Raw genomic sequence first — 24,856 nt, 5'->3', positions numbered from 1 at the left:
TTGTGCAGATACAAAATACTTGTAAAGGTCTGTTCATGCAGGTACGTTGGTTGCCTAGTGTAAGAAAGAACAGTGTGCCTAAACTAGTTTGCTGTATGTTCCTGTCTAGTCCTGGTCCTTGGTTGTGTCTGAATCTGTCGCTCTTTTTCTTCTTGCGCCGCACCGTCTGCGTCTTGGGCATGGGGGAGTCTCACCTCTGCAGGACTTCACATCTCTGAGGTAATTCCAAGCTTTCTTCCCTATCAACTTTACAGCTTTATCAGTGTCTTGCTGCAGAGTAAATGGTCCATCAAATCAGGGCTTGTGCCAGTTTCTGTTAAAGCTTCATAATAGGACCAGATCCCCCGGGTATATGGGTGGGGCTTTGAGCAGTTCTTGTGGTTCTACTGATATGCCGTCTTTATCATTCTTCTTTTACCTCCTCTACCAAGCCTTTAGCTGTTGAGAGATAAAAGAAGCACTAGCCATCATCGAAGCGAGATATTCATTTCATAACCAAAAACAGTAGCAGCATTCTGGGCATCTGTCAGCCCTCTCGTGGGAGGAGCAAGTGGGAGGCACATTCGTCGTGTCACCACCTCATGGGGAGTTAAATGGTGGTCGGAGGCAGACTGATTGCGCAATGCCAACAGGGCTAGGGGTAGGCAGTGAAGCCATCCCTTTTTCAGAGTAATTTTCACTTTTGCAATTTTCTGTTGCAGCAGGCCTTTGAGGCGTTCACAGATCCGGTTCACCTGTGGGTGATACGCACAGGAAAACCTGTGCTTAATAGCCAATAGGATTGTGATATGCTTGAACAATTCATTTATGAAGTGCGGTCCATTGTCGTACAAGAGGACCTTGCACACCCACCATCGCAGGAATGCCTCTCTGAGGAGGAATCTTGTTGCACAAGTGGCATCGGGGTGGGTATGGACCAGCTTCAAGCCATCAAGAAAATTGGCATATGACCACTAGCATATACCCGTAGCAGTTGCAATTCTGGACCATGTCCACATAATCAATCTGTAAATGTTGGAAGGGTACATTGGGCTGGGGTATTGCTGCTCTCACTACTCGGAACGAGTGTCCTGCTATGAAATATTGGCAAACAATGCAGTTACACATGAAGACAGCAACATGCTCCGCCAAGTTGGGACAGAACTTCTGCTATCTGCGGCGTCACACTCTCTTTACTTGTGTGGGTCGGGTAATGAAGCTGCATTAAGGCTGTCTGGAGTAATGCGATGGGCATGACCAGTTTTCTGGTGCTCTCTTGTCACCACATCACATCCATGGAGGATACTGAACACCCCCTCCTTATCCACAATTCCTTTTCTTCAACTGGTGCTCAACCCTGTAATTCCATTATTTAGGTAATGCGCAATGAGTTAAAGCCATCTTGAATGACCATGTTATGCGCTCATGTATGTCTATTGGAAGGGGTATTGAATTAATTTATCTCTGGAAAGTACACTGCATTTTTTGCTTCTGTGTCTGTGGCTTCGTTGTCACGGGAAACTACATCATCCCCCTTTGTGTGGGCTTGGCATTTCACCACAGTGATGGTTGATGAGAGTTGTACTGCCTCTATGAGTCTGTTCAATAGGGGCGCATGCTGCAATGGCATGCTGTCAGCACGTCAGAAACCCTGCCTCTTCCATCGTGACAGTCTTGCATGCACTGTAGACCTCAGGTATGCAGAATCCGCGTACACTGTTATCTCCTTGTCCTCACCAAATGTCCCATTCTGTCTCAATTTTATCACTGCCATTCCAGTATGTCATTCCCCTGATGTCTGGTCAATCGTTGAGGACCCATCAATAAAGGGTATTACCCCCTCCTCCGAGGGTATTTTCCCTAACCCATGGGGTGTCGTCATAGTGTTCTGTGTATTTAGTGCACTTGTGTACATAGCCTCCCTCCGCTACTGGCTCTGCAATAAATGTTGCTGGATTCACAACTCTGAATCTCACTACTTTTATTGCTGGGTTTGAGATGATCACCTCATAGCTCAATGCTCTCTTTGTGGTCAGTGTTCTTTTGGGCTTCTCAAGAATGGCAAAAAGGGCATGCTCCACATAGAGCGTTGTACTACAGCCCATGATGATACTTGTCGATCTCTCAATTGCAAAGGTAGCTGCAGCCAATGCATGTTCACAAGGATAATTGCCTCTTATCACTGGATCCAGAAGCCCACTGTAGTAGGCTATCAGTTTGTGCTCCAAAGTAGTTTTCTGTGTGAGTACTGCTTTTGCCATTACTACTCCATTCAAGGGCAAAAATAAGTAAAATTCTGCACTGTAATCAGGGATTCCGAAACCTGGGGCTGTGCATATTGCCCTTTTCAATTCATCAAATGCTTCTGTCATTTCACCTGTACAGATTAGTTTGATGGCACCCCTTTGAGCCTCCTTAAGTCCGTTCAAAAGGGGTGCAGTGTATGTGCTGTATTCGAACAACCAGGCCATGCAATCATTGCAAAGACCTAAGAACTGCTGCATCTCCCTCACAGTATTTGGATGCAGTTTTTCATAATCTGCGTCCTATTTTCACTTTATTGGAACTCCAGCACATGTCTCTTCTCCACAGCACGAGCCTCATGCAGGCTATTTTGGAGCTGCGCCTCCCTTTATTGACAGTCTCTCATGACATTGTCTTCCTTATTGGCGGTAAGGCCCACATGATTGCCGTTTGAACCACTCTCACCCCATTGCTATCCTGCTCAAGATCATTTCATTACATTCCAAATCCATGTTAATCTTTTCATCTAGATACACTGTGAATATGGTCTCCTTGACCTTTGGTATACCAGTAGGTACAGATGGACCTTAAGGCAGAAGGACAACTCATGTTTCATTTCTGCATTTTTTGGTCACTAGGTATGTTTGGTGATCTGAATTTGGGCCATTTTCAAGCCGCGCGCCTCAATTAATTTCAGGTAAGTGTGTCATTGCCTTTTTATATCCCCAAATATATTGTCTCAGAAATTACTCTGTTGTTAATATAACACATTATTCTTCACCAGTAGCTCTTCAGTCTATGTTTGCAGATAGCAGTAGTATATCCCGAAGAAAACAATCCCACCACACCACTGGGATATTGTTGAAACTAATAACAAAGGAATATTGTGATACCTGCCTTTAGAGCTAAACTTTTTGTTTACTTTCAAAGACAACTTCTCCATCTTAGATTGTCTCACCTAGTAGATGACTCATGACGTTTTGCACTATTAGACAGATGCTATTCATTTCAACTTCTTGATTTCTTGGATTTCATTTATAATCTGTTCTAGATTGCAAATCAATTTGGAGCCTTCTTTCATCCTGATTGATCAGGAGGTGATGGTTATTTATGCACTTTAAAACATTACTCTCCCCATTGCTCCCTCAATTTTGGGGGACACACTATTTGCACCTCTTTGCACACTGCACTTTATATCATTTTTGTTTAGTGTTGAAATGTGTAGGATGTTTACAACTTTTTTATTCTCTTGTGCCAAAGCCAGCTGAATTCGGCCATAAAAACTCTAAAAATGAAATAAAACATATTTGGTTAATCTTTACCTTCATTCCACCCCTATGTTGTTGTCTTACATATATTAAGCCCATGGAATGTGAGGTTATGGGCATGCCTACCTCTTTACGTATGTGATATAACAGTGGCATGGTAAGATCATGTACTCTAAATGAGATTGGCAATTCGTCAGTGAACAGAACTAAATCTGTGGCCCCAGAAAAACCTTCAGCATTCATGGCAATGCCAGGCATGGAACATCTACCCTCCCTGAAAATATTATCTGGTGGCTCCCGTATCTACAAGAAAGGTGAAAGTCTTGTCACCTATCATTACCCCCACCCATCAAGTCACTCTGTGGGCTGTCCTATTGTGGGTATAAACTCATCCTTGTCCTGTAAAAGGGTACATGGCTAATCTTCCTGCATGTCCAACATTCTGGTGGGTGTTCCATGGCCCTGGGCTGTTCCCGGTTAATCCTTCCCCTCCTTGCTGCGTGTGGTATCCTGCTCCTATCCCACTGGCCCGCTCATCTTCCCTGTGGCCAATAGTTAGCATCCCCTCTTCCTGCGAAACCTTCCCCTGCCATTTGCTGCTGGTACTGTGTATTATGTGTGACCACTCCCTCTCTGTTTGTCAACATTGCCCCTTTCATTGAATACTTTGCTAACTTTTTTTGAACTAAATTTGCTTCTTCTTGTTTCCTTTCCTCGTGTTTCTTTCTCGCGTTCTCTTGCATTAACCGAGAATAATGTACTATAGTCAACTGAATTTCCAACCGTGTCTTCGTCCCCATCCCCACTAAATTCTACAATTGCTTCTGTACTTGCTCTGGTAGTCCCAGGCTTAGTAGGTGGTAAAACAGTTTTGTCCCACGGTTGACGAGTCTCAAGACGCCAGTGTTCTTGGATCTCTTGAATATAATGAATTGGGTCTTCATCCTTAAGCATTTTGCATGCCATAATCATGCTTATGCTGGATGTGTCTGGGCATTTTGTTCTAAGGGCCTGCCATACATCCTCCCTACAGTTGTTGAAAGGTGCTACGTCATGCACAGTGTTTTTTACCATCACCCAAGGACACCCTGCTTGATTCAAAACGTTATCAGCTATCTCCCCAAGAATGGCAAAGAGCAAACTCTTCATGTCGCCAATTTTTGCAGCTCTGCAGTCAATGATGCAACTTACATCTTAGATTATCCTTGTCCATTTGCTGTCATGGTATCTATTATGGCCGTCCTCCACCCTTTTCTAACAGCAGAAATTGTGTCAGTCCCACATTTTTCTCAGTTTCCTTATGTCTTTAGTTATTGTAAATGCTTTCGTCATGCTAACTCTCTTCTGACCCGGTAATGCTTTCAACTTCTGAGCATAAGGGGTAACCTTGTCTGCACTATGCGATCAGCCTTTTGAGCGTTTGATGTACCCTTCAGGTTCTAGCTTCTCTCTTTCCATCTCCTCTTCTGCATCCCATTGTGTCTCCTGCTCTAGGCTTTCTCCCTTAGAGGGGCAGCTCAAACTCCTCCTCCCTTCTTCATCCTCGCTTTCCCCTGGTTCCCAGTTTGAGCCCATTGTCCCTAAAATGTTATCACTTTCTTTGAGCCCATTGACCCTAAAATTTCATCACTCTCTTTGGCCCCTTCGTCCTCAAAGCTCAGTTGTTTAAGTATATTTTCTCTCGGGCGTCCCCTCATCGCTCTACCCAATGAGTCGCTTCCCTCTCTCGGCTGAGATACCGCTGTGCTTCTGCTTTTCTCAAAGGCCACAGCATTATTCCTCCTGCTTTGATATAATGTCCCAATCCACCACTGTATTCCCGCTTCCCCGCTTCCCCGCCTTCGTCCAAAAGTCTGGGAACCCTCATTATACCCTCATTATGTCTTCCACTTCCGTGAGGCGTCTCTCCCTACTTTCTTCTCTTTCCCACTCTTGCCTTTTATCCCTTTTCACCTTGTCTCTGCGATGCCGTTCTTTGATAATTCTCTCAATCTCTGTTTTCTTCTTCTGCTTTCTCAATTGCACTGGTCTCTCTTTCTCCTCTTCAGCCTTACTTCTGCCTTTTCTTCCTCTCCTTTTCTTCTCTTTCTTTCTCCATCTCTACTTTTTTAATTATCTCCTCATCTGTTCCTGTTCCTTCTTCTCCTCTCTATCTCTTCTCCTCACTTCCTCTATTATTTCTATCCATTCTCTTTCCCCCTCTTCTATTCATCCTCTTCCTCATTTTCCCTTCAATTCTTGGCTTCCCCTTCTGGGTCTCCGGGCTCTGCTGTACCCCTTCTGTCTAATGTAAGCAATATTTTCCTGCTGTTTCGTCATCCCCCTTACGTGTCTGAGTCGTTTCCTCACCCTCCATCAACTTCCCCTGAAGCTCACTGTGCTCTTTGCGCTCGTCAGTCATGGTTCCTATTTTTTAGCTTAGCGTCACCAAGTGTGTCTTCACTACTCTACGCAGGAGGTGTATACACGAGATTAGTGTAACCTGCCACTGCTTTTAATTCTTTCAACCGGTAACATCCCTATCCTCCTGTCGGTGTGTCAGTTGTCTGAGGAGGAGGAGGAGGAGGAGGAGGAGGAGGAGGAGCCATGGGCACTTTGCCCCCCACATCATGCTGGTTAAGAATCCACTCTCTCATGGGTGGGTCCGCCTCATTGTCCTCAAACATCTTCCATAGCTCCAATACTGGTAATCTGTTGCTCAATTTCTCCCCTTTGCATGCAGCATGCAAATATGTGGCCATGTGTTGCAGCACAGATTTCAAAAGAGTTCCTTCCCGGGGACATGGCCTTGCCATTTTTCCCACTGTATTGCAAGTCCATTACGTGCTGTACTTTATTTATTGTGCTTTCCTAAGGCACCTATACAACAAGTAAATTGTATTTCAAAGTGCCCACAGGGCAACAGGAAGTGAACATGGGAATGAAAATCAATTGAAACAATGAAGGAAAGAAAGAGGCGGACCTACTAGGCCTTATGAGCATTCAGAATGTGGAAGTGAAGAGAGAAGAGAGGGATGAGGGAAATGGGGTCAGGGGTGTACTGGGTGTGCCAGGAGGGACGTGGTAGGGAGCGAACAGCTGTGAGTGACAAGTGGAGGAGGTGCTAGGTAGTGGTCCGCTGCAAATAAATAAGTAAGTGCAAGTCAGTGGTGGCATAGGCTAATGGGTGACAAATCTAGTGCTGGGAGAGGCTGGAGGTTGAAGGCGATTGTGTGTGGGAGGCCAGGGCCCAGAAGGACACATAAGGGCCCTGGTCACCAATCTCAGCAACTGTGGGATTAGCAGAGGAGGGAGGAAAGGAAGGAGGAGGTGAAAAGGAAAGTCTTGAGAAGCTTTCAGAATTTGAGAAGATCCGGCTCAAGATGAAAACGAAGGGGGAGGCTTTTCCATAGAAGGGAGCCTGCTGAGGAAAGAGATCAACCGCCAGCTCTCTGTTTAGCAAACCGCTTGACACACAGAGTGTTGGTGCCAGAGGAGTGTAAAGATCTGGAGGGAGAGTACTTAGTGAGAGCAAGATGTAGATAGCATGGTCCCTGGCCCCGGACAGCCTAATGGATGATGCAGAGGGATTTGAATTTGACCCTTGCAGCAAGCCAGTGGAGAGTTTTTAGGGCTGGAGAGAAGCGGCCCCAGGGCTTGATGACAAGGATAAGTCTTGCTGCCCTATTCTAGATTATCTTGAGGGGTCCTAGAGAAGAAGAGGGTAGATTAAGGAATAGGCTATTGCAGAAGTCTAGTATGGAGAGAACCAGAGCTGTAGTGACATTGAGCTTCTGAGGGAAAATGAGGAAAGGGAGAATTCCTTTGAGGGGGTACAGTTGAAAGTGAGACTTCTTGGCAAGATCCTGAATGTGAGGGAGGAAGTAAAGAAAGAGAGGAGTCGAAGATGACTCCAAGGATTCTGGCTTCAGATGAAGGAGTAGGGGTAGAGCCCATAGAGGATGGCCAGAGTGAGGGGAAGCAAGAGGGAGCAGGTACCCAATAGGAAGGATCTCCATCTTGCTGGCGTTGAGGTAGAGATCATTGGAAGTGCACCAGGACCGGTTGGCAGATAGGCAGTCGGGAAATGATGGAAGAAGTAAGTAGAGGGTCAGAAGGAAGTTTGAAGAAGAGTTGTGTGTCATGTATGTAACACTGGAAGTTAGGGCAGAAGGTGAACATTAGTGTGCCAGTGAAGCAAGATAAGTGTTAAAGAGCCAGGGAGAGAGGTTGGCGCCCTTGTGCACACCACAGGTGGAGATAAAGGTGGAGGAGGAGAAAGAGCCCAGAATAACCTGGGACAGACGGTCACTGAGGAAGTAGGTCAGCCAGTCCAGTGCCCACTCCGAGATACCCTGGGTATCATGAAACCATTTTATGAGGATGGAGTGGTTGAGATCAAGTAGAATGAGAACAGCTGGAGAGTTGGAGTCAATAGATGCGAGCAGTCCTTCGTGGGTGTTCAGAAGAGCAGTTTCCATGCCTCTGGATGCTCGGAATCCAGATTGATGGTCATGGAGGCAGCCAACAAGTTCAGTGTGCTGGATAAGTTGGGGTTAGGCCAAATTCTCCAGGAGTTTCCCAAGGAAGGGAGTGATTGATATAAGGTGGTAGTTGGCTGGACAAGTGGGGTCTGCTGAAGGTTTTTTCAGGAGAGGGTGCACAAGGGAGTGCTTGAGGGAGGAGTGGAAAGATTCAGTAGGGAAAGAATGTAGCAGAAATCAGCAAGTGCAGGGGTGAGAGAGCCAATGTTGTCCTAAATGGTTCTAGATGAAATCTGTTTGGAGGAGACCTTCATGGAGCAGACAATTCTGGTGACCTCATCAGGTGTGATAGGGGAGAAGGAGGATAGAGAGGCAGAAGAAGGGTGGGAGGCCATAGGAGGCAGGGGGTGGGAGGAGTGGAAGGGAAGTGGGACGCAAGGGTGCTCAGGATGTCCTGAGTCTTGTAGTGAAGTATATGGCCAATGCATTGCAGAGGGCCTGGGACGGAAGAGGTGATGTGGAAACTGTGGAGGGGTTGGATAATTCCCTGCAGATTTTAAAGAGTTCTGCCATATTTTTGGATGCACCACAGACACGCGCCTGAATCTGGGCACTTTTCTTGGTGCGGATGGAAAGTCTGTATTGCCTTTGGTGTAGGCGACAGGCCAGTCTGTCAGAGGGTGAGCCTGAGGTCTGCCACTTCCATTCCACAGCATTATACATTCAATTCAGAGCTGCAATTTCAGAGTCATACCAGGTGTTATGCTTAGAGGCAGGTTTCAGGCGGATCCTCATGACTGGAGCAAGAATGTCCAGAGTCTTAGTAATGGAAAGATGAAGGTTGCTGAGAGCAGAGTCGGAGGTAGAGTCATTGATGGGGAGAAGAGGGATGAAGGTGGATGCGAAGGCAGCAGCTGACACTCGTTTCATCGGACGGATGTTCGTGAAAGAGGTTGGCCAGGCTTGGGGAGGTGCGGTCAGAGGGCCAAGAGGACCCAGGTGAGAGGAGAGGAGAGAGTGGTCTGACCAGGAGAGAGGGGTGACCAGTGGGGAGAATGGAGAGGGAGAGCAAGCTTCAAAGGTCACGGAAGAGAATGGATGCTGTGATTGAGGGGTCCAGGTGGATGTTGAAACGCCCATGAGAAGGAGTTCTGAGGTGGTTGTGAGGACAGAGGAGGCACAATTGGCCTATTCAGAGAGGAACAGGGTGGTAGAGTCAGGTGGACTGTAGATAGTGGCAACGGTCAGAGAGGGGGTGGCAGAGATGACCATCTTGCAAACCAGCCTCTCGAAGTAAGAATAGGGCTGGGTGGGTATGAGGGAGGAAGGGCCCCACTCAGTGAAAATCAGAGCAACCCCACCGCCAGAATGGTTAGGGCAAGGCATGGAAATGATCTCATAGCGATCAGGGAGAAAGGAGTCAAAAGCAGTGTCTGAGCAAGCATTGAACCACATCTCAGTAAGAGCAAGGATATCGAGGTCAATGTCTTCAAGAAGGAGGCAGATGTCAGTAGAGTGTTTGATGGCAGAATGCACATTAAGCGTGGCTAGATGCAAGAGGTCTCCACCTTTGAAGGTTCTACGCAGAGGGGTACAAGGGCATGGTACACCCCTCAGAGGGCGGGGAGATAGAGCGTGGAAGAGGTAGTAACAGATGTGGGAAGGAAGTTAATGAGGAACGGCAAGTTCCAGTCAAAGAGAAGGCGGTTGAGTTGAGGCCCCTGAAACAAGATAGTGTCAGTGTGATAGACATTAATTATACACCTGTATGATGCAATGCCCACCAAGAGAACTTCCCATTTGGTGCCACCATTAATGGGAGAGGATGTGAGAGGAGAGACAGTGGAGATGAGATGAGGAATCCATAGATCTGGGGAGGGGACAGAAAAGATGATGTCAGTAAAGACCTGCCTGTAAGTTGCACTGACATAGGTGTCTGTGATGGGTAGGCCAGGGTTAGTGGTCAGGATGTCTTTTTTAAGCTTTTTTCTTCCAGGCTTCGTCTGAGAGGGAGGATAGGAGATAGTATAACAGTTATAGAAGATGGGGGAGTTGCTGAGTGCCATAGCTTTAAAAATAAGCCTTGCATATCGTATGCATATATATCACGGAAGGGACTTGCACAAATGTTTGAGGGGAGTGTCCCCCATGATAGCACATCACCTTCTGACTGCCGATACTTACTTGAGCTCAAAGCAGGATTTTTTCTATGTTTCAAACAATGCCAATCTTTGTTTTACAGTTCTTGTCAACAATAAATCAACTCTTCCAAAATACAACAACGTCCGATCTTTTCCACCAGCCTCTCCGGCTTCACCACATCAACAAGGGTGCAGACGACAAGGCGCCCACACTAGAACCTCCCCCTTTAATGACAATCGAAACCTCTGAATGGTCCCTGATCCTTACCCAATGGTACTACAATATTTTGTTTTCAAACTCTTGTGCTCGCCGTGCCTTCACTCTTCAACCATCACCTTACGCCACTACAAAGAAACCTTTTCCTCTTCTCTCCACCAACATCTCCGTGCCCCACTGTGGGCCGACAACTTCCAGCCAATGTGATATGTCCTATTCACAACCTTCTTCTGACGTTATCAACTACTATGCATGCAAAACATATGAGTGCACTTTCAAACCACCACAATGACCAAAATACCCCAACATAAATACCCCACAGCTGTCTTCCTGCTTTTACTCACAGGGGATTCATCTCTTAAAATGCCACTCAGGGGTCTGCCCCCCCTTCTACACTGTAGCATAGGATACACTTTTCTTCTTTTTTTCTTAAATCTTTTAATTTTTTCTATAATATTCAACAAGGTGCCACCTTCCGTAACCTAAGATAATGCCTAAAAACAGGGATTCATCTCATCATCCGTAACCTAAGCTAATGCCTGGAAACAGGAATTTATCTCTTCATCAGTAACCTCAGCTAGTGCCTGGGAACCAGGGATTCTCTCGTAAAGAGCATAGAACGACAGACAACAAGTCATAACTCTTCCCCCTTACTTTTGCACAACAATTCCCTCCCATCTATATATGTCAGATTGATGGACTCATACTTATACTCCATGGATCCGATGAAGACCTCGGACACCGTCATTCCCACAATCTGCCACTCTGCTTTACGGTCTGCTGGGTGTCCCACGGGGAGTGGGCAGGAATTTTACAAAGGGGACTCCTGACGACCCTCTCAGTATTTCATGCGTGATTAACAATCCGGTCCTCGTGGGTTGCGAATCATACCTTCAGGCTTGCTATGGGAAAAAACGGTATGTCGCCGGTGGTCATGGTGAACCATCCTCTGTTACCACCTGAAGTGAAGGGGTGGGAAAGCCCCCATCTTAAAAGCAAGATGTCTAGTTCAGGGGAAATCTCCATGCCCAAGAAACTGAAAAGGTCCCAAAATTTGACATAACCACTGTTTATTGAGAGATTTCACAAAGGGAGACAGACATGGACCTCTCAGCATTTCCAGTGCTCTCTCAGCTGGTTACAGGTTTGCCATCAGGTTTTAACAGGTTGTGACCTCAGAAGTGACATGTTATTCTATAAAAACCTAAGGTAGGCCAGGGATGGTTATTGGGGCAAACTACATTTGCATCTATACGGTGTTAGTGTTTTGATTGGTTATAGTTTATCTGGTGGCTCAACCTGTGACCACCTCATGAATGTTACAAGTAAAGGCATTTCAGGTTAGTGCATTATAATTGGTTAGTGCAACAAAGTGTGATCTGGCATGGAAGGTAAGTAGGGATTGATCAGTGAGGGTCTTTTCAGCCTTGGTACCTTTCACGGTTACCAGCCCATGAGCAACAATTCAAGCTGATGAGAACAACCCCAAAAGTGCTGTCTGTAACAATAAGGTTACCATCTCCAATCCTCTAAGCCTTGAGCTTGGTACATTCATCTTTCAACCCGATACTACTTTCTATCAACTGTCCTAGGCTGGATCTTTGTGGATCGACTGAATGGGCATTGTCCTCTAGTCTCAGATCATTTGTTTAGGGACCACTGGTTTGATTTTCCTGCTCAACATGTACTAGTATTTTGTGACATTTATGCATGCATGTGTTTTACCTTCCCTGCCCTCTAGGGGCTTGTTCAAGCTACCTTCCAGTCACATTGAGTCTGATGTGGCGTGGCTGTGTCCTTCCAGCAACATTTGTGTCTCTCCTAATCTAAGAGGACTGCTTCTTGTGTCTGCCTTTGTCTGCACCTGCAAGTGCTTATGTGAAACTCTCCCTCCCTTGATGGCCTTGGCTAAAATATGTACACCGGCTGCATGAACAGTCTGGTCTGTGTTTTTCTGCTAAATCAGAGAGTCAGAACTTTCCCTACGTTTTCAAAACTTCTCAGTGCTTTCCATTCACTTCAGTGCAGCTGCATCTCCCATTTGGATTTTTATGGTTACTTATGTTAGTTGCGTGCAGCGGCAAGCGAGCTTCATGTCTTATTCTCGTTTGTCTTGCATTTCAGCATAGCGAAAGAGTATATGTTCTCTATATAAGTGGGTCAAAAGCATTTTCTTCGTGTCTAAGAGCAGTTTATTCTAAGTGTCTGTTTAGCTTTGTGCAGGGATGCATATGTGCTTCATGTCTAACGCATCTATGACTTGGTCGTGCCATCATCGGCTCTCTGCATGGTCCATTCAGTCTAATTGCTCCATCGTCTGCACGTTTATCTCCTCTACGACTTCATCAGGATAGCGTTTGTACTGTTGTCTGAGTGAGTAACATTTCTCGCATCTGTGGTACAGTGGTGATGGGGAGGAGGGGGATAGGAACGATGTACACTTTTCATTTCTGTAACGTTGAGATGAGGGAGTGACCAGAGCGATGAGGGCCACATGCATCTGCCCCTCTTCAGGTCGATTCACAAGGGTCTCCGCATTCGCCCAGCACCATTCTTTGGGCATGGGCGAAAAAGGCAGAATCACACTCACACACATAGGTATACGATGGGATTGATGTGTGGAATATTGATTATGTTTTTATGCCACGAATTTCACTACTGTTTCTGTAAATAAATGCGGCCAAATGCCTTCCAAAATGATTTATGTGTCGTGCCCCTCTCCTTGTCCTTCCCACCTGCGGCACACAATGTATACCCATTTTAGTAATCCAGTTGACGTACTTGCTATTTTTATGCCGTCAATGACACATACCGCTTCAGGGCTAAAACGTCCATTTTACATACATTTTGGGCTGGTATAGCACCTTTATTGAAAAATATGAAATTGATGGAGCTACTTGCCTATATTGACCAGCAAGCTTTTCTAATTGAACATCAGTTAGGCTTCAGAGCAGTCGATATTACAGAATGACAACTCATGAAAATACACAATAGCTGGTTGGAGCTCTCATTTCATTACAACTCTCGACCACCTTGTACATTGTGGATCAATACCTGCTGAGGCATGGGTGAGAAACACGCAATGGGGTGTATACACAGGTGGCCTGTACAGAGATATCATCCTTCATGTCCCACTGGGTGCAACAGACTGCATAGGTTTATTAATTTGTAATGAAGGAATCCGTAACCTCTGAAGGGCCTTTACACTCAGCCCTCTCACCCTCCTTTTTGGTTTGTAGCATAAGCTGAAACTGCTGCATTGGAGTACAGGTGGAAGTGAAATGACATCTGAGGAGGAAGTCACTGCTTGTGGGTGTTTGGCTATTTACCCACCCATTGGCTGCCCATGGCCATGCTAATCCGGTATCACTACAAAATACCCAATCCCATTACTGCGATGTAGAAAACCTTGCATGGAAAACAACGAACCTCCCCCAAACAATAGATGGGATGTTTGGGTGGGGTTATTTGATAAAGTGGGGGGATACAGGGGAGGTGGGGGGCTATCCCCATGCATTAAATATACCTAAAGTCCATTCAACCTGCAGTAAAAAATGTGGTATTTTCACATAGATCCCCTAATCCCTCTGGCCAGCCCCACCACCGCCTGCCCCTCCCCATCCAAAACACATCCTCACAGAATCTCTTTGAGCTAGCTCTATTCAGCAGTAATGACAAATTTTGGCCTGCCAGAAATATTTCTAAGCAGTCTGCTGAGAGATAATGGCTTAATTGCAGTTGTAAATGATTACTGGTGTAATAAAAATGTCTTACCCAAATGAGCCTTCAGCCACTTGATTTATATTTCATCCTTGCACTGAAGTCCTGTCAAAAATAAATGACAAATCTAACAGTTTCTACTTGTGTATTGGTAGTAGATATACCATCACTCCTTAGCCTATTCATCTCGTCTCTGTGCATTTATGTGAGGCCTACAAGCATGTGGCGCTATACACAAATTGAATAATAATAATACAAATATCTTTTTGCTTGGTAATGCTTACAAATGCCCAGGTAATTGTAATATTTTACACCTGTTGCCATCTTTTGCAGGTCGTACCATTGTGGCAATGCCTAGCAAGTACCTGTTTTATGCCTACACAAAAGCCCAAACTGTTGGCTTTACCAATGCTTGTTATTTTTGGCTATTAGATTGCGCTGAAAGCACTGCCTATAAGCTGAATAGAGACAATTTTGGCTATTGTTACTGCATAGTCCTGGGTTGTCCAACTGCAGGCCTCGAGGGCCAGATCCATGTTGGTTTTTCAGTACAGCCCTCATTAATATTCATGAGATAAATTTGCATACAATGATTCTAAATGCATGCACATTTTCCCTCATGAATATTAATGAGGGATATCCCGAAAACCCATCAGAATCCCGACCGTCGAGGCCTGGAGTTGGACAACCCTGGCATTAGATAGGCATTTGTCAGGTACTGCTATAAGCTCCCAAGTAATATCATCATTTGCCAGCTGTTGCCATCTTATGACCATAAAGTCCCAATATGTCAGTGCGTGGAAAATGTGGAAACCAAACTTCCACAAAAGCCAAAACTGTTAGCTTTGCCAATGCTTGTTACTTTTTGGCCCATAGATGATGCACGAGCTTCGCCTAGTAGAACAAAAAGATATTATATTAAATGGGGTGATGGCAAATGTGTATGGAGACCTGTCTCCCTCAGTGATGTGTTTGTGCTCCCTCCTGTTACATTTGTATGGCCTTATCATTTGTTCTGTGTCTTGTGAAGTTGTAGTTAGTTGCTTTGCTCTCAAAGTAACAGAAATATGTCCGTGGCTTTGGAAATTGTGTTTCAAATAAGCTTGTTTTTTGATTGAAGTGTATGCCTGATTTGACCTGTATACATTGATAAATGTTATCAGTTGTAATCGTGTGAGATTTATCAATGACATTTAGGACCTGTGGGATTGCGCCATTATAAAACGATTCTGTGAATCAGGCCCTTAGCCATGATGTGTTTATTTGTTTTTGCTTTGGCGACTGCTGTGCGATAAGCTTATGTTGCAGCACAGAAAGCTTATTTGTGCAGGAAGAGTTAATGTACCCTAACTGTCCTATTTGTACATTAAAACATGGAAAGTGGGTTTTTAAATGTGTGGAGTTTGTAATGAAGTCTTGCGTTGGTTGCTTTGTGTTCTTGAGAATGTGAAATTTAGCTTTGCATTTTGAAGTCCGCAGAAATGTCAAGTGTAACCAAAGCTTCTCGGTATTGTGAAACATGACATTTTGATTTTTCATAATATGTTGGTTACAGTTCACTCCTTTAAAAGAAGTCAGCAGGTGCCATGATTAACTATCTTGTTTTAGTTACAAATGAAGTTGTACCACATTGCAAAATAGAATAAATAAATGAAAGAAAAACAGTGGTTTGTTTAGAAACACTCATCCTCCCAGCAGTCACTGGGTTACATCGCTCCCACTTGAAAGCATGGGCTGCGCAGTGGTCAGAACCCAGCAAGAAGTCACACAAACACCAAGGTTTTTGGAAAAAGCCAGGCCGCATTTAATCATAATTAAATGCAAAAATAACTAGCACATTGATAATCTTACAGTGGAGGAAAACGTGGCTGGATGCCAACTTGGCCAGTTTGTTGTTCAACTTACGGGCCGAAATGTTCAGTAGGCAGGTACGCACCATTTCCCCCAAACCTTCCTCGATATGATCTGGGAGCAAGCCATGATCGCCCAGGATAAAACTTGCCGACCCAATTAATACGTAAACCAAATTCTCTCTAAGGTTCATATGTCCTAAGGACGCCAAGTAAATCCCTCTGATATGAAGGATCACCATGCCAGTTTGCGGCAAAGTGCTGCTGCCCCTTTCCTTGACCGTCACCACCCAAAAATGATAGACTCGTAGGACACTGATGGCAATCTGAAACATGGAAATTCCCTCCCTGAAGCAGACACCTCCAAATGCCTGCTCCTGAACAAGTCGAAAGGCCTTCATGATGGGATATTTTATCACAGAACCAAATTGGGAAACAGAAAAGCAATGGGAAAAATCGTTTTGCTAAACCTAACAATAACACACAAGGCTTTGGGGTTTTGGTCAGAACAGAATGGGAAAATTGGTTTTGGGTTGGAATCACAGATGCAATCTGTAGAGATAAAAATGCAAATTGGAAAATGTGTTTTTCAGAGCACAAGGGGTAATTAGATTTTGGTTTGGAGTCACGGATGCAATGTGAAAAAGAATGACAGCAAGGGGAAATTCGTTTTGCAGAGCACAATGGGTACACAGAGGCAATTTTGTTGTGCACAGCACTACTGGGTTTCCCACTTCAAATTTAACATGAAAGGGAACAATGGGGAATTTCATTTTTACACCCTGCGCACACACGTAGAACAAGGCTTCGGATTAATTCTTTTGACAGTTTTGTATGTCTATACTGGGTCAAAACACACTGGGAAAAGATTGTTGGTTTAGAATGCCAACAATACAGATCCTGTGAATTCAATAGGGGAATTAATTCATTTACTTTGATAAATATGCTAAGGATTTTCACAAGCAGGATATTTTTCAATGGGGAAATAACTAAAACAATGCTGGAAGAATACAGGGCCTACGCATTCTGGGCTTTAGGGGTAGTTCTACTTACAGGAGAGGTCTGTACCGGGCACCTGGGAGCATCAGAACACACCACTTGGGCAGCAAGGGCGTCAGTCAAGGGTCTCCTCTCTTTCTTCTCTTTCCTCCAAGGGGTCCCCCTCAGCTTCTATGTCTCCTGGCTCCTGTCTCCAATGCAAGACTTAGGCATCTCAGCTGGGATGTTATTCGCCAGGTTTCAGCAGCAGGTAACCTCTCAGAATTATTGGAAGAACCACAGCTCGGATGCAAACTGGCTTACTTATAGGGCAAATGACATCAATAATTTGTCATGATTCTCATGCAAGGGATTGGTTGATTATCACTACCCCCTCCCACCTGTGTGCTGATAGGACGAGGAGATGGGAGAGTTATTTGGGTTAGCTGTGGGAGGAGAGAACTTCATCATCCTACTTCGACAGATGGGCTCGTTCATGTTATTGAACTCAAAATATGTCAACATGGCAAGTACCCTCAATTTTCAAATCTTTACATGTATGAATATATTTACAAGAACTACATTTTAAAGCGAATCAGATGAGACTAGTCTGGACAATGCTCGTCCTTTCTGTGTAGAGATAAAGTTTTTCTTCATTTACTCAGGAATCATACCAGTGAAAAATATGCCACTTTATGGGCATCATATTAATTATTATTGCCATGATTTTATCAACCTTCGCATCTCTGGATATCACTGGGAGGCCCAAGTCACATTTTCATTAATAACTTTAGTTGTGTTTATCACACCAAAATCGTTTTAGCATGGTTTGAAGGGGTTGACGGTCACCTTTAATAAATGCCTAGAATGACTGTTGTGCGATGTACGCTGTCCCTTTCAACACGATAAAATGTGTTTCTCCCATTTTAAATCAAGGTGCATTTACTCCTCCTTTGCTGGGCCATCCCCTTTTTTGAAGTTTCACTTCTTCTCTTTAGGCACATGACATATGCAGAGCTGCCTAATGGCCACTAATGAATTTTTTAAATGGGACTTGTGACCTGGAGGTCACCAGTGCGCAGAGCCGACCTCACTTCATCTGGTCTTCACCGTATTTCTGATCTCAAAAGTATTCCTGCTTGTATTTGTAAGGAAGGGCACTGATGGGTGAAGACAACCAGGCCTGAATCTCCAGGGCAACAGAGGGATGCCCTGGAGTTTAGTTTCACATCTGAAGAAATGGACGTCGATATACCCTGCAGCAAATAGCCTTTAAACTCATACATAAATGCGTTGTAAATAACATTTTATAAGTCACACAGTTTCAAAAATACATTCATGTTTGCTCTGAAATTGTCCATGTGTATGAGCTTGTGATAGTCAGAGACCATGTTCACACTTTGAAAGTCTGGCGAGCATTTTGCTGAGCATATTGTTAATCTAGATGAGGGAAAAAAGAAAATTACATTATTTTATTTAATTTACATGTAAAATGCTCTGTTTCACTGCAGGTGCTGGGAGCACAATTTTGGCATTGAAGATAATGTGCACTGCTGTGTGGGTGCAGCTCTCCATGGATTTGTCAAAATATCTTTTCCACATGTCTTTCTTTCTCTTCATCAAAGGCATTTCGCATATCTTCACATTTTGAAATTGAGGCCCACTTTCTTTCCTTTGCGAATTAGGTACACTAGGCCTTATGTCCGACCTTATTTCTGCAATGGCCTTGTATTTTGGTGATCCCTCATAACTGACTCTGGCCTCTGTATTTCTGGCATCCAGGGGTTATATTTCACCCCACAAGTCCCCCCTCCTGGCTCTTTGATTAATGAGACAGAGACAAGAGGAAGGGGAGAGTAGGGTGTCCATTTCCTTGTGGTCTGGGTTCATTTCAGGGATCTTCTTGGGAGCATGTCTGCTCTTTTCCGTGTCCTGAGGGAGTGGCGCTCTGGTCTGCACTCCACTCGTTTTGGATTTTTAGGTTTTGGTTCTGGGCCCCTCACTTTTCGGCAGCTCCACCTCTGGCCTATAGAGGCAAGGAGTTATTTAATCTACCAAGAATAAAAGAGAGGTTAAGTATTCCATACAGTACTATTTTCCCCGGTATTGACGTGCAAATTGACAACACAACATGAGACACATCAATTTAAGGCATCACACATTTTTTACGTGATTATTGTTTTAGGAACATTCCTGATAAGTATAAGTGGTTCTACTCCCTGTAGATGTGCAACCTTCTCCATCCGGGTTTCCCTTTTTTTGCCTTTATTCTTCAGAGGGTTCCTGGGCTCTACCCTCACTGGGTTCTTCAATCAGTCACAAGTTCTGTCTGGGATGACAGATTTTCAACTGATTGATGTGAACCCATTTATCTTCTGTTTGTTCTCCTTTAGGGATGCAGATCTTATATGAGACAGGTGAGATTGTATCTACAATTTCAAAGGTGCTGTGCCAGGAGGGGAGGAACTTCCGCTCTTTAGTCTGGTTCCATTGTAAATTGTACAGGTAGACCCAGTCTCCTACTTGGTACTCTTTCTTCATGGTCTTTAAATCGTAGTGGGTTTTCATCCCCTCTGCTGACTTTTCTAGATTTTCGCAAAAGCGTGCTGATGGTGTTTTCATAAATTCTCATGGATGCATTGATCAGGTCTGCTCTTGAGTTCTGTAGAGCAGATGCTGAGTTAGCACCATTTTTTGTCCAGTCATGAGCTCGATTGGTGACATTGATTGTCGCAGAAGATGGTGTAGACCTGATGGCCATCAGGACAAGGGGTAATCGGATGTCCCAACTAGGTACATAGTCCACCACAAACTTCTTCAAGATGCCCACAATTGCTTTATTGTACCTCTCAACTCCCCCACTCGAGGCTAGGCAGTAGGTAATGCGGAGTTTGCTCTTTACCCCGAGTATCTCCCACATCTTTCTCATCACCTCACTGGTAAAATGGCTTCCTCGATCCGACTCAATCCTTTGGGGGAAGACAGAATCGCGAGAAGATGTGATTGATCATTAGGGTGGCCGCTGTTTCTTCCTTACAATTTGAGGCCGCGAGACATTCCACCCACTTGGTAAACAAGCATGTCATTGTCAACATGATCTTGTTTCCTCTAGAGGAGCGAATCACGGGCCCGATGAAATCTACTTGCAAATCTGACCAAGGCAGTATCATTCCCCTTTTCTGTAGGGGAGCTCGGTGTGTAAGGGAACTTGGCTGAAACTGAGCACACAAAAGACACCCCTTTAAGCACAGGTAGGCAAGAAAGGATGGGTTCTGGTTTTGGACCTCTCATGTCCTAAACTCTGTTTGTTGGTTTTGTGGTCCTGATTCTTAGGTGCAAGGTCACAGGTTAGTAAGGGTGAACCCACACCCCTAAGGCTTTTTAGAGAAGAGAAGTCCTGGTTACCTCGCAGTTATGGTATTGAGAACCCTTTGTACAAATTAGTTCTCACGCTAGTTGTGGTGTGTTTACAGTGAATCTTTACTGTACAATAGACACATAGGTCCTCATTCTGAGTTTGGAGGTATCCATGGCGCTATTTGCGTCATGGCTGCCTCCAAACCCGGGTCCATGTCCGGTCTGGGTGAATGGGGTCTTACCGGGACTTTCCGACCTGTGCGGACCTGGTGAGTCCCCATTCAACCAACCATTCCCCATTCCCATTTGAGCCCCCATAGGGCTCAATGGGAATGGGGAAGGCGCTAATTACAGGCCCGTAAATTACGGACCCGTTATTAGCCCCCTGGTCTCTTAGCGGGACCCGCGAAGGATGTGTGGTCTGACCACACAGCCTTTACAGATCTCGCTAAGGGACCTCGGAATTGGCCGGTAAGGGTTTAACGGCACCGGTCTCCTTACCAGTGACTGTTAACCCTTACCGCCCAACTCGGAATGAGGCCCATAGTCTTGTGGTGGTCAGCCGACATATGTTTTGACCTCAGGGGGCGGGTCTTTATCAAGGCTGATGTTAGAGCATTGCAGTTTACACAAGTTCAAAAGTTTTTCACAATATATACAGATTATGTGAGGTAAGTGACATTTATTGACATTGAGGTGAGTGGGTGATTAAAGGTGAAACATAAACGAAAAATCAATTCCATATAGGATGTATCACATTTGAGATTCATCAATAATACATTGGTTGCATTCATTGAAGGCAGTGCCCGCATAGTATCCGGCAGAGGAAGGAAAAAGAGAGAGAGGGGGAAGAAGAGGAACAGGAAAGGGTTATCTGGTTGCAATTGGGGTTCCATTGAGAAGTGTTTATACATAGCTGGCTCTTACCAAGAAAGGGTTGTAAGATGGGGGAGTGTGTACTCCTATTCTAGCCTTTAGGGGCTGGAATAGTTATGTGGTCTCCCAGTTGTGGGTCTTTGAATTAACCTAGGGCTGGGAATAAAATTGAAAGTTTTTTAACCTAGTAGGCATCGATGAGAGAATTGTCACCTCTCTCTCTCTTTTTTGGGAATAGATCCACTAACTTCTCTATCAAAATCTTTTCCTTTATTTCCTGTGAAATGTGCCAGGTCAACATTCCCCTGCTGGAACAGATGGGGGCGGGTGCTGCCCTTTTGCCCTGAGTCAAAAATAAAGACCTACCTTTGGACAACTTTGATGTGTTCTTCTTGGCATTCTTCCCTACCCCTGCTGGGACAGTGGTCCCTACTTGCATGGGTGCTAGTACTGTGTCCCCTGATTTTGCCAGAGCCCTCTTGCCATCATGTGATCCCTGTCTTTGATGCGGGCAAACCTCCACTTGCTGCTATCATGGTTCCCCTGCTCTAATGAGGGCATCATTGCTTGACCGCAATTGTCCTGGGCACCGCATGGGATACCTGTCCCCATTGGCCACAGGCCTGCAGGTGACATCCACTGCCCCATGGGGCCACCCATGGAAGGGTAGGCCAAACCCCCTGACCAAATGCCCGGATTCCTTTGGGTGGCACTACATGCTGACCTGCTCCTGATGTAAAAAAAAAATATCCCTGGTGCTTCTGTCACCTGAACAGACCGAATAGCTCCAGCCCACACCAGGGATAAGCAGTTCCCCCATCTTGTGACCCTGCCACAGAACCTTTACACCGATTAATTGGTTTAAGGCATCCATTCTGCTTAATCTGGTGCGGACAAACAACATGTACTGTTAGCTACCACTTCCAAAGAATCTTAACACTCTAACATGACGTGAGCAGGACTGAACAAGATACCCATGGTGTTGTTGGTCTGTTTTTTAAACTCTATAATAAATACTATCCCTCTCCATTTCAGCAGCAATCACAATAAAGTACTGCTGTGCCGCTAAACCCTGATATCACCACCCACTGCTCTGGCTGAACGCTCACCACCAGACCAAGCAACTCCCCCATTGCACAGAAGTCACCCACTCTCTTGTCAGGATCACCCCTCTTCATGTACCTTGTCAAATTTCCCAAGTCTGAGCTTCTAGGGCAAATACAATACTCCTATGAATAGCCTATGTGAGATCAAAAAAATCAAAAAAGAAATGATTTATTGAAATCATCCAAGAAAAGATCAGACGATGCACCTATTAGATTTATGACTAAATGTAATAGTCAAACAGGTGCTGTGTGACGCCTATTATCCAGACACTGGTCTATTCTTAAAAGTGCTGAAGATCTATGCAAGATATAGAATGATTATCCGAAAATCAATTTTTCAAAAGCCCTTTTTTTAAAAGATAAAATATTGCCAGGTATGTTAATGAAACATGAATTAGAGTTTAACTGGCTTTTTAATTCTCAAAGGTTCAAAGGCTTCTATAAGTGTCAGAAATACAAAAGTATCAATTCCCCAGGGAATCAATCATTTAAAATATGATTATGATGAAAACACATGGAATATAACACATATTATATCCTGTTTAAGCAAATATGTGGTAAATGTCATATTGTGCTCTTGCCATTTAATGTATAATGGTTCCTAGGACCACTGAAAGTGTACCTTATTCAGCACTGTAGAGCTATAAAAAAAAATGGGGCTATAGCTTAATGCTTAACTGTTCATTTTGCTGAAAAGCATGTTGGAGATGTTACATAGATGAGATGTATAGCTTTGACACATCTTCCTGAACATGTTATAAAAGAGGATAGCTCAAATTACACTAGATAGAATCAAGGTTAATTGTCACATTTTATACCATGAAACCTAATGGGCTTAATGAAGATGAAGAGTTGCATGTTTTTCTTCATTAATCAATGCTGCTTTTTTAGCAGCTCTCCCCTCCTCTCATAGAGCATCCACTTATATACCAGCGATGACACCATCAAGATTTCAATATCGGGCAGTGCTCTGCAAGAATTCTCAGAACCATGATTGAACAGTTACCCTACTCTCTTCCCCCAAGTCTGACATCTCTCTCTGGGGATTGGTTATAGAACAGAGATATTTGTGTTCTTTTAAAAAAATGTTTTAATGGTTAAAAAAATATAACCATTAACATATTCGATACACAAGATCTATAGTATAATAAAACGTACATTCATAAATATGCATGGTTTGCAGTAAAAGATAACAGTTGTAAAAAGAGTTGCGCGAAAGAAAAAGGAAAAAGAATAGTGAAAAAGGATATAAACAATTCATAAAATCAGCATGGAATGAATGTAGAATCAAAACAAGTAAAACAAGTAAAAAACTATATTCCAGTAGGTCCCAGGACAGAGTATTCCTCTAACCTAAAATTGTTTAAGAAAGTTGTTACCGCAACAACTGTGTAAGTGGTATGACCCAAAAAACATTCAGACCAAACTTGGTCACCCAGCCCACTTCCAATGCTAATCAGAATTGTTTTAGATGGTTCCATCTTGCCCCCGTATCGCTAGACAATCTATCATGAGGTGCATGAAAGTTTCCCCCTTGCCCTCCCCCCCACAAAAATGACAGCTCTGCTGATCAGCTTCCAAATGGCCAAGTCTGATCAGTTAAATTTGTTTAAAGCTTTGTTAAATGGAGGTTCCAGCGAAAATGTAGAAATGTAAGCCTGATCAATTTGGCTGGATATATCACTAGAAATGGGGCTAAGGTGCCTTGGATTTTGTTATCCACCCTCAGATAACTCAAGGAGGGATATCCATGCATTTTGTCAACTCTATTGGCCCAATCAATTTCAAATAGAAGTTTCTTTAATCTGCCGGGGTTATCTCTCAGCTCACTGACCAAGCTAGATACTTTAGACAAAAGAAGTTTGCAATGGTCAACCATCTCATTTAGACATCTAAATTTCCCTGACTCAAGAATCTGTTTCAAATCCCAAAACCTGGAGTCAGGAATTGGGCATACAATTTTCCTTACAGGTGATAATATATTCCACTGTGTTCGTGCTAAGAGTGAGACAATGCCCAGTTCATGGCAATTTGCAAAGATGGGAACAGATTTTTGTACATGCAAAGTCGTACGCCATACCAGCACTTCCAAGAGTGGTAACGTCTCTAGTAACAGTAGAGGCTATACATCCATCCCATACAGAATCGTAGGGACAGTTTTGCCCTGGTAGAATTTTAGACTTGCTTTCAAGGAATACATAGCATAGCGAGAATCTACCCTCTTCAGTTGATTGACTAATGGTGTAATAAGCTCCCTCAGGCACTCTTTTAGTGTGGTCAGTGATGGGTTTGCCAATATAAGAAATCCCAAATACACCAAGGAGTTGACAGGTTCTGAGCCAATATACCATTTGTAGGTATTTTTCTTTCAGCCCTTATAGCATTGCAATATCTTGTCTTGCTGGCCTTAATCTGCAAAGCATGACTACCCATATATGCAGTACAGTAAAAGCGTCCATCAGCCTTTGGAGTCCTACCGGCCTGCAGTCAAAATCATCCATGTAGGACCACTAGAGGGGCCTAAGCTTGTATATAACAGGCGTGATGGAAGCAGCTGATGCTAAATAGTCACCAATGTCAGATAAATAGAGGTTGAACAGGCAGGGTGCAAGGACCCTTCCTGACGCCCCTAAATGTTGGAATTGAACGTGAAAGAC

General features: G+C 44.3%; 1 protein-coding gene across 1 annotated transcript in view; it reads left to right on the top strand.

The window, feature by feature from the left end:
- The window catches only part of LOC138516302 (lecithin retinol acyltransferase-like), a 367,954-nt gene that overhangs the window by 224,882 nt on the left and 118,216 nt on the right, over positions 1 to 24,856 (top strand). Inside the window, exon 2 of the mRNA XM_069631314.1 lies at positions 2,862 to 2,920. Within this exon, the coding sequence (XP_069487415.1) occupies positions 2,862 to 2,879 (18 nt within the window). The 3' untranslated portion in view covers positions 2,880 to 2,920. The remainder of the gene's footprint in view (positions 1 to 2,861; positions 2,921 to 24,856) is intronic.

The sequence above is a fragment of the Ambystoma mexicanum genome, chromosome 6q (assembly GCF_040938575.1).
Source record: "Ambystoma mexicanum isolate Mex_15411 chromosome 6q, UKY_AmexF1_1, whole genome shotgun sequence".
NCBI lineage: Eukaryota > Metazoa > Chordata > Amphibia > Caudata > Ambystomatidae > Ambystoma > Ambystoma mexicanum.
The sequence above is the reverse complement of the archived record's forward strand: the minus strand, read 5'-3'. Positions and strand labels throughout refer to the sequence as shown.